Genomic DNA, 10,922 nt, shown 5'->3' on the forward strand with positions numbered 1-10,922 from the left:
GGCCCGGCGGGGCGGCGAGGAGTGCCTCTTCTCCTGAGGCGTCCGAAATACTGTAGAGAAAATGGTATGGCCGAAAGGCAGGGTAGAAACCCGGGTTCCTAACGCACAGGGCCTTGGTCTTCCGTGTGGCCGGTCATTTGCTCACAAATGAAAATATGCTGGGTGATGGCAGCCCCACGGCACTGGAAAATACACAGGGCGTGGGTGGGTTCCTATCGCCTCGCTTTCCGAAACACGTTTCGGATCACATTTTCTGCGAAGGAGGACGCCTTCCTTTCTAAGGTTGATATCACGCCGGTGTCTTCGGTACCTTTTTTGTTCGTCTAATAACACCTGGCCGTGAAAACAAAGCACTCCGATAGGCATTGCCACCATGTATATGTCTAAAATGTATGTTACTAAGCCTTTTTAAAAACCAGGGTGGAAGCCGAGGACTCTGGAATGAAACAGCAGGTGTGTATGATCTAGCAGAAGATCTTTGCTTTAATCCTACTGGTAAGAAGCCAGCAGCTTTCACAAAACAAGTCTTGAGTAACGTATTTTGCACCTGCACGAAAAGAACAATGTGAAAGAAAGAGCTGTTTGAGAGCCAACCTCTTTTTTTTTTAGTCAGTATCTCAGTGTTTTGAAGGGCCAGTAACATATTTTATTTCTGGATTTGTGTAACAGAAGAGCGATGTTTGTGCCTGAGAAATCATGTTCAACTTCAGAAGCATCCTGAAGATACTACAGTTCCTGAAATTATTATTTTTTTTATTGTTTGAGAATTTAACCTTATTCCTATTTCCTTCACGCAAAAAAACTTTTGCTGGGGAAATAGTGCTTATTACTGGCTCTGCAAATGGGATTGGAAGGCAGATTGCCTTAAATTTTGCTCCTTTGGGAGCAACCTTGGTTCTTTGGGACATCAATGATGAAGGTAACAAAGAAACAAGCAGATTAGCCCAAAAAAATGGAGCTAGGCGAGTGTTTGCCTACCACTGTGACTGCAGCAATAGGGAGGAGGTCTACAAACAGGCAGACAAGGTAAGATACAGCTTCTTGGCTTCTGATTTGGCTTCTTGCATCTGATTTCTTCTTTTTAATAGTATATGCTACTGACATTTTTTTTAGAAACTGTATGATTCAGTAAAGGGAAGTATGAATATGACTTTCTCTTTTCGACAGGTAGCTTCTAGATGGAACTTAAACTATGTTCGTAATAAAGTAGCTGGGTTTAATCTCTTCTATCAAGATTTATCCATTTCCAGTCTTTGTTGTGAGAGGGTAACTTCTTTCAGATTAACAGTATGGTAAAACATATATCAGAAGTTAGCTCCATGTATTAGCTTGTTTAGGCTTTAAAATTTCTTTAAGATATCAAGAAATTAAAAAAAAAAATTAAAACCCAGTGGAAATTGTAAGGAAGGGGGTTCCTTTTCTTTGTCCATTTGTTTAGAAAACTGTAGTTCTGTAAGGGTGGTGTGAGGTGTAATGGTTTCAGAAATATTATCAGGACATGGCTGGTCTCCAGTCAAATTGATAATTCAGCTTCCATTTATTTTTTGGTCAATCCAGCTGGAAAGTAAGGTAGAGAAGGACTCCACTGTAAGTGGAGAGACTTACAGAGACACTTCTGCTGTGCTGAGCTACTCTTTGTAAACTATGACTTCTTTAAACTTATTATCAGAGTCCAGAAATTGGACATTAAATTAACATTATTAATTTTTACTTGTCCTTAAACTACATACTGCCTGAAAATATTTCCCAGCATAACCTCATTTATAATTGAGTTAGCCACTCTGCCATTTTATTCAAGGATAAATTCTTCTTCTGTTAAATTCTCAGTATATGTATTTCTATGCATGGCTCTCAAGTCTCATCTTTGACAGTCTGTGCCTGAAGGCATACATCAGAGAAATTAGCTAAAATATTTCATGACATGTGAATGTTGATAGATTGTTTTGGAATAGCCTTGAAATGTAACATTAATTTTCTATGAGTTGTCAGGAGAGGCTCTTTGTTTTGTGGTTGTTGCTTTCAATTGTAACCAAAACAGATTAATTCTTTCTGAACATGGCTATGAAATAAGTATTTTTCCTCAAGAAATGTTCCCAATGAAAAGTACTTCTAAAGGGTAGGTTGGATTCAGTATCTGGAACTGCAATTCTCATGCTTCCAGTCAGCAAGGTATTATTTTTCCCCTACTTGTAAGCAGCGTTTGGGGCACCGCCAACCAACAGTGCACAGAAAAAAATTCCATGTGGGGCCATTGGTGGTAGATGTTAAGAACCACAACTAGTATCATAGCATTACTTGGATGCTGCAGGCAGGGATATATTGTATTATAACAGTATGTCCGCAGAGATGAGCGAGTTGTTGAGTGTTCTGGCCTGTGCTGACCCAATAGGTAGTGTTCAAGGAGAGCGATCTTTGCCAATTACTTGGGCTGTAGAGGTGATGTCATCCTTGCTGTGTTATGACATCGATTATGACTCCTGCAATTTTGGAGTAGGAATCCTAGTAATCTTTCTAACCTTAATATCTGTTATCACTTCCCAGCAAGATGAAAAATCAGTCTGAGCAACTTGTGGTCAGTACTTCAAATGATCTTTTTTTGCAATGATACTATAAATCAAATGGAAATTTCTCTAGAATCTCTTTTTGCAAGAAAAAAACTCACTTTAGAATTTACCAAGATCAAATGTCTGTAAAAAATAACATTTTAAATTGGCAGTAAATCCCTATTCCCATAAATGCTATCTGCTTCTTGCAAAGTCACGCACCAAAACAATTAGTTTAAGCTTTTGTAAGTAATTTTTCTGTTAGACTTTCCTGTTGATGCTGAACATTTTGAAATGATTTGTTTGTTCTTAGTTTAACAGAGTCTCAAAATGTTTGTTCTGAGCACTGAAGTAATTCTGAATCTCCAAACACATTAACTGAATCGGCCGCAGGGCTCCAGCCTGCAGAATTTGCTGTGCCCGTATCAGCAAAGAGTATTCTGAAGTGCACAGACTGACCTACAAGCAGAAACTCAAAAGAGCCGTTTCAAATTCAGAAGTTGGTGTTAAGGTGTTAAATTACTGTTAACTCTACCAATATCTTTGCAGGTATTTGCATGAATTGAACAGTCATGTAGGAGCCCAAAATTTTTTTAGAGCAAGAGTTTTCCAGCCAGGAGCCTCCTCTACTCTTGGAAATACCTGCAACTTTTTGATTGGTAATATGAAAAAAGTCTTGAGCTTGGACACAGAAGATAAAGCAATAGCAGAAAAGTTAAATTAATTGCTTTTGTTTGGGATGTTCACTGCAGAAAAACCTAGGTATTTGCCCATAGTGGAAGCTTTATTTCTAGGAAGCAAATCAGATCATCGAAGTCCATAACAGAGGTTTTAGAATAAACTGGTGAAGTGACACTGATCAGGCAGTGTCCACCTGGGAATTCAGAAGGAAATCCGATGTGGATCTGGTGAACTAGAAATGCATGGGGGGTGTTTTGCTATAACAGGTGTCCAAGGTTGTCCTTCCAACCCAAACCATTCTACGATTCTAAGGAACAAAGAGTAGCAAATATGCCAATTTTAAAGAGCGCTGGAGAGAACACAAAGAAACTATAAACCTGTCTTACAGAAAATTAGTAGAAACGATAATAAAGAGAAGCGTTAGTAGACAAAGAAATACACAATGAAGAATAATCAGCTTGATTTTTTGTAAATGGAAGTCAGGCTTCCCACATTTTTTGGGGTGGTGATTTAACAGGTCAAACGAAGCTGGATTAAATAAAATGCTTCCATTGGGGAAGCTCTGTTGTCATGCGAAGGAAAAGACGATCATCATATGGAGTCATATATGATGTTAGTAGTTAAAAGGTATGAGTGAAAGTACAGACACATCCCACAAAGGAAGAGCTGGGTATTCCTGTCATACTCAGCAGTGTCTAGATTTGCATTCATTTGTGCAGATGGAAGGGTGCTAGTATCTGAGCCCTGCTGGTCTGTGACAAGGAGCAAGCCTGACACAGCTGGAGGAGTATCAAACGAGTCTTGACTTGAACGTTAAGGTTCGCTGAGAGAGGCAAAGCAAGGTCACATGTTGGGGCATCAGATCTGAGTACCTACTTCCAAATTGCCGGACAGCAGCATATCTGGGATTTTATGTTTTTGTAGTCATTCTATAATTTTTGAGACACAAAATAATTGTTTGCCTCTAGCACAGAAATCTCTGCAGTGAGCCTGATTCTTAACACTGTAAGTAAGTCTTGACCATCTGCTTTGATATAAATCCACCAAATCATGGAATAATACCTTTTTATAGCAAACCCAAGTGGAGTTAATGGTGATTTTGGCCTTTTCTTCAAGGGATATTATCTATCTGTTTCATGGTACATGCTTCTGTACTCAGAGGATTGCTATCCCCACAGGCATCTGCGCTGAATTCTTTCCTGTTCAGTAGAAATCATCTGGAAAAAGGGCTGAACAGGCTCGACTGAGGAATGTGAATTCTCACAATACCAGAAATAGGGGACAAGAAATGTTCAGATTGCAGTTAAAGTATGCTCACAGTGCACACTAAAGCTTTGTAGCTCAGTACCTTAGGTTCCTGTGGAAACCAAAAGTATTCTGGAATTCAGGAAGCAATTAGACAATTTCTTGGGGGGGGGGAAATCATCGGGATGTATTAAATACAAAGGTATAAATACCTTATCTGTCTCAAGAGGATCCTAAGCTGCAGAGCGTGAAAAGCTGAGGCGTACACTGGAGGAGGCCTTACAATCCTGATCCTTTTTTTACTGCCTTCCACCATGAGACAAGGGCTATGGGACTGGATGGACCTTTGATCTGATGCAGTACAACAGTTCTTACATACTTAACGTTTCCAGTAAAGATATAAGTAATTGCAAGTATCACTAAACTTTTTCATAAGTGAAGTGCAAGAGGCAAGGACACCTTCTAAAGCTTTCTATTTATCCTTTTTTTACTCAGGTTAGAAAAGAAGTTGGGGATGTTACTATTCTAATCAACAATGCTGGCATACTGCTTGGGAAGAAGTTCTGTGACATTCCAGATACAGACTTTGAAAAGACTTTAAGAGTCAACTTCCTCTCTCAAGTCTGGGTAATGTATTTTTTTCTCTCCCAAGTGACCGAAAGGTACAGGCAAGTATTTTAGTGTGAAGATCACCATGGTGGCACCTACCTGGGGAACCCAATTTGGAATAGGGATGGGAAGGGCCTTGAATGGGGAAAGGTACATTTTTTTTAATCATCCTGTAATTGGAGACACACCAAATTGACTGTGTGCCCACTGTGTCTCAGTAATGTTAGCACAAACCTGCCCAGGCACTCTGGAAAACCCAAAGTTTATGCAACCGTGTCGTGAAACATGCTCTATCTGTAACAGCTGTAGCTGAAGTTAGTGCTGACATGATGGTGCGTGACTTTGCTGCTCCTGATGTTTTCTGGCATCAGAGAGCTTTGTCTAATAGACTTGTAGCATTCAGGGAGGCAAAACCATGCTGCACATGTTGGTGTCAGTCTTCAGGTTGTGCTTTCATTCCTAGTCATCATATGCTTAATGTACATAGAGAACTAATCTATATGGTATGTATTATCTTTGCTTTTTTTTTTTTTATCATCATATTTCCTTCATTATAGTGTATTCTTCTATAAAAGTCAGAAAACTGCTGCTCCAATTGAAATACCTTTTATATTCAAATGAAGACCTGGAAGCACGCAAAATATTTATCCGGGGAATAGGTAACTTCCCCTACACTAGGAAGGATTTTGCTGTTATTTGGGGTCTCAGTTGACCTTTAGGAGATTTTGTTGTGAGGGAGTGTTACTCTTGTCCTCTCTTGCAAGGGTTGTTTATATACCTGAGTGAGGAGCCTGCATCAGGGAAAAATGTAGCATTGCAAATCCCCCTCTAAATGGCATTTCTCACCAGAAAATCACTGCAGATAGAAGTCCTCTAATCAATTCCCAGACCACAGAGCTTCATTCTTCCAAATACTTGAGGCAGAGGGAGGTGTTCTTCCTAGCAGGTCTGAAGAGGCATAAGGCAGGAGGACAGTGACTGTGGGCTCTCAACCAACAAAACATGTACTAGGCACACACATCTGAGGTCAAATAGACATTGCAGCACATCTCAGCGATTTAAAAAAAATTGTTTCTGCTCTTGGTATTTTTTCTTCTCTTCCCCCTCATAAAACACTATCATCCTCCTTATATAATTAATATCACCCACAGTGGTGGTGTGGGGGCCCGGCGTTGTCAGGCAGTTAGGGTTGTAACAAACAGGGCCCATAGACGACTGAACTCCCCTTGATGTGTTGACTTCTAGCTCCCTCTTGTGTACCAAATCTTTGGCAATAGTCAGAGGACTCAAATTGTGAGGAGCCAGGAGGCAGAGAAAATACAAGCTTTGCTGCTTTTAATAACACAATTTTCATGCTGACAGATCTTCAGAGAGGGCAGTCATTCAAGGAAATTCTGTCTCTCATTTAAAAATTCTTTCAGAGAGAGAAGATCAGTTGGGCTTCTTATATATTGAAGCCTCAGAAAGCAAATCAGGTTGTAAAGCTTAATTTGGAATGCAACATTTTTGGCATGTCTAGTTACAAAGGGGGTTTTTTGTATGTCTCTTAGACTTGCAAGGCCTTTCTTCCAGCCATGATGACCTGTAACCATGGACATCTGGTTAGTGTAGCCAGTGCAGCAGGATTGTTGGGAGTCTACAGAATGACAGGTTAGTATCGTCAACTGCCGTTACAAATTAGATCTACATGCTAATAACTTTTCTTGGAGATCTCATAAATGCTTGTCTTAAGCAGTTTAAACTGACATATTAAATACTCAGGAAGAGCCTGCAGATACAAAAGATGGTGGTGTATTGAAGAGGATGCTGGTGGCATGTTGCCTGAGTGGCACAGGGAGCTCACTGCAGGTTTTACTGTCTGACTGCAGCCTGTCTTATCTCCACAGAGAAGGACAACACAGCTCATATGTGTGCCGTGGGAGGGAGCCCTGCATACACGTTGTCTAACACTTTCACATGCCAGGTTTTCTGCAGATGAATGTTCAGAGTCTTGAGACATATGTGGGTTATACCTGGAACTATAGATTTAGTTGGAACAAGGCTTTCAGGTCCATAAGGCATTTTGGCAGACTTTTCATAAAATGAATTTGAATGAAGTATGTTTTAAGCTATTTAACAGCTCCATATTCTCAGCTGTTTCCTTCAGGAGAGCTGTCTGCTGTGGTCCTGACTGTTTCATCAGCCTGGGTCTGCTGCCCAGTCTCTCTCCTCAAGCCTCTCTGACATCCTGATCGTATCTCTTAGGTCACGCTATGAGAATGTGAACTTCAGTGTAATAAGTATCTCTTGTCTCTTCTATTGATTGATGGTGTTACTGTAGTGTTTATTTGCCACCTGTTATCACTGGGTCAGATTTGGTATTGATAATAGGTCACACCCAACTTTCGTCATTTAACTGTAAGGCTTATGAGAGTGGACCTGCCCATCCATGCATTATAACTTTTTACACTTTAGCTATGCATTTTTAGGTTGTACGGTTCCATCATCCACTCTGGGTGAATCCCTGGAGAATAACAAACTGTCTCTCATTGAAATTACTCTTTTAGTAAAATCGGATTTTGTTGCATCTAACAACTATTTTCACATGCATTTGAAAAAGTCTTAGTAAACCGCATGTAAATTCCTATATTAAAATACAGTACTTACTTATATTTGCAAAATTGTAGAATACTTTAGGTTGGAAGGAATCTCTCAAGGTCATTTGGCCCATACCCCCAAATAAAAGCAGGCCCAACTTAGATCAGGTTGCACGGGGCCTTGTGAGGGAAAATTATGATTACCTTGAAGGATGGAGTTCCATACATTCATCAAAAAGTAAAAATCACACAAGATTCAGTCTTCCCAGGCAAACAAAATGGTATTGTAGTTGCAGGACAAATCGGAAGTAGTAATATGTTGAAGCAGCATATATAAGTAGGGTGTTTAGATTTTACCACTAGAAATAGTTCTTACTGAAATCTAAGCTGTGATATTAAAGGGTGAAGACAATCTGAACTGACAGAATGCCTGGCTTGTGTATGAGTATCTGGAAATAAATGTAAAATGTTGAATAAGCTCATCTTCCTATATCTGTCTATAATGCACTGAAAAAAACCTCCTCTGGAAAGGATTAATCGTATCCTTAGACAACTGTGCATCAGTCATGGGAAGAGCCATTCAGAGTTAGCATCACCAACATGCACATTTAGTTAAAATACTAATTACAAGACTGCTAATTATATAACTAAGTAATATCAGGGCTTAAATAGTATTACAAAACATTAAATTCTGTATATAACACTTACTGTGGTGCTATTGACGTATTTTGGATATTTCTTGTTTCTTCATTTTTCAGATTATGCTGGAAGTAAGTATGCAGTCATTGGAATGATGGAAGCCTTAGATTCAGAACTGTATCATGCAGGAAAACAAGGCATTAAAACCACAGTCATTTGCCCTTATTTTATTAATACTGAATTAGCTAAAGGTTTTCAAACCCAGTAAGTAAAACTTAGATTGTGTACTATTTCGTAGGCAAAAAATAATCACTACTCACTAGATATGCCATATTCAGTCTCTAGCTATTATAGGGTTGATTTTCTTTTTAATTCAGTATTTTTGCCCTATTGGCATATACAGCTGTGTCTCTTGACATAAGAATCCAAGTCTTGTGTACAATTAATAACTTAGGTGCAACAGGGACTGCATAATAACCTCGCAGTCAAGGAACAGTTAGAACTGCACAGCAGTATTTAAGGCAACCTTATTTGTCAGGAGAATGGGCACTGCTTAGGTTCTCTGCCCCAAGTAATTTTGTCACTGTGATTATGTTATGGCTTTCAGGGTAGTGACCTGTCATTACGCTCTGCTTGTCTGAGTGAGAATAGCTGTGGTGGTAGTATCTGGTGGGTGGCTGTATGGTTGTGGTGACAGACACCGAATTAGCCATTGCACTAGTGCAGTACTAGTCTTGGTTTTTCAGTGCTCTGTTCCTGCTTGCACCATTCACCATCCTGTAGTAGCATATATTATGCAGAGCACAGCCTTTCTCCTGGCTGGAAACGGGCCTGGTCCTGGTCTATTCAGCGGTCACTTCAACATCTACAGTAGAATAGGAGGAGGTGTGCGGAGGGTGGAACTCTTATGCATAGAACAGCACATACTATGGATTAGCTGGGAAGTTTTCAATGCTGCAATCACTGTGGGCATTAACCTCATTAGAGTCTGAGCAGGGCTTCAGTGCAAAAAGTTACTCATTAGTCATTAAAATGCACAATATCACCAAAGTATTTTCGATTTATTTTGAAGATGGAAGGAACAAACAGGACTGGAGACTCCTTTTCAAGACTACTTGAAGGGATGGGGGAAAATTCTTAAATTATTTAATTAAATTACTTTTGTGTTAGAATACATCTTAAAAGTAAAGTTTTGTAATTTCATAATGCTTTGTTTCTTCTTTCACCAGAAACCACCTTTTTCTTCCTGTTTATGATAGAGAGTATGTAGCCAGCAAGATCATGGATGCAATTCAAAAGGAAAAGTTTTATCTATTCATGCCTCTGACTTTACGCTTTCTTGCTTTCAAAACGTAAGAATGTGACTCGTCTTCTAGCATTGCCATCTTTCCTTTGCCATATGCCTGCAAAATCAGGAGGAAAGTTTAGTAAAAACAGTCCTTCCGTTAGTATTCCTGCAGTCAATCCAGTTATATGTACGCAATTATGAAGAAGCAGTGGTTTTAATTTTTAATAGTCTAGGTGAATAGCATTCCCCTGGCCCCTTTTGTCTCTAATGTATGTCTTAAGCTATAGTTAGGTATAGAAATTTCAAAAATTTTCCTGGGATGGTACACTGAGAGTAATGCCTGGACTAGAACTGGCTGCTTCCAGTAACTGCCTCCACCTCTGGCTGGGATTTCACAAAATGGCTTGGTTTGTCATTAATTTCCCCCATTTATAACAAGGGAGCACAAATCTGTTATTGCCAGACATTAGAAGTGTAGAGTGCATAGAACAAAATTATAATTTCTTTATTTATAGAATGCATTTTTCTAAAAAAAATATAAAGCTAACTCAGTGTTTGTCTCATCAGTCTCATTCCTAGAAAAATGGTGCTACTTTTTGAAATTTGCCTTAAGATCGTCAACAGCTTGGATAAAGCCTTTGGTCAGAAGAAAAAGGATTGAAACCAAAATATTCTGAAGACCTCAAGTGCCATCTAATTGAAATTTTTCAGTAAAAATCAATTTTCAATCATGTTTATTCTTTGACAGGAAATTTGCTTCTTTTATGATATTTGACATTAGTCAGCATGCAATTTAATTCTTCATAACTGTCTTTTAATCACTGATTTTTTAGCCACAACCTGCTCTCTTATTTTATGATGTCATGCTGCTTTTATCTGAGCTCTCAATAAAAGTCAGTAACACCAGGCAGGGACGTTTGACTTCATTTTATACTCAGAATTCTCCATTTCTGAGCAAAATCTCAAAACACGGGAAAAACACACTACTGTTCACGCAGAAAGGGAAAAAAAAAAAAAAAAACCACAAAGTGTTTAACATATTTCCCTTGCAGTGCCAAAACAGCACTGCAGTTCACACAAAGCTGACATGAAGAAAGGCGCTGTGGGATTTCTGTGATTCTATGATGTGCTCTGGCTGGTGAGCAGCGCAGCGAGCCTGTGTCCTGAAGAAGAGTGAACTGCAGTGAGCGCAGAAAAAGCGTGTGCAGCGCTGTGCCACTTACCGTGCTCCTTGTTAGTCACAGCACGCTTTTCCAAACAGAGTTCTAGGGGATGTGCGTGCCCTACATGTAATCCATGGCTACAGGCTGATACTGGATCATTTATCAAAGGCTGTGACTT

At 39.4% G+C, this 10,922-nt stretch overlaps 1 protein-coding gene across 1 annotated transcript; it reads left to right on the forward strand.

Annotated features, from left to right (window-relative positions):
- Positions 1-696: 696 nt before the first annotated feature.
- Positions 697-10,242, forward strand: LOC104616664 (epidermal retinol dehydrogenase 2-like). The gene is made up of 6 exons (XM_010281738.1): positions 697-1,026; positions 4,965-5,096; positions 6,629-6,728; positions 8,413-8,557; positions 9,523-9,645; positions 10,149-10,242. Exons 1-6 carry the CDS (start codon positions 697-699, stop codon positions 10,240-10,242), a joined length of 924 nt encoding a protein of 307 aa, XP_010280040.1.
- The last annotated feature ends 680 nt before the right edge of the window (positions 10,243-10,922 follow it).

This window comes from Phaethon lepturus, unplaced genomic scaffold, assembly GCF_000687285.1.
Source record: "Phaethon lepturus isolate BGI_N335 unplaced genomic scaffold, ASM68728v1 scaffold52542, whole genome shotgun sequence".
NCBI classification, from domain to species: domain Eukaryota; kingdom Metazoa; phylum Chordata; class Aves; order Phaethontiformes; family Phaethontidae; genus Phaethon; species Phaethon lepturus.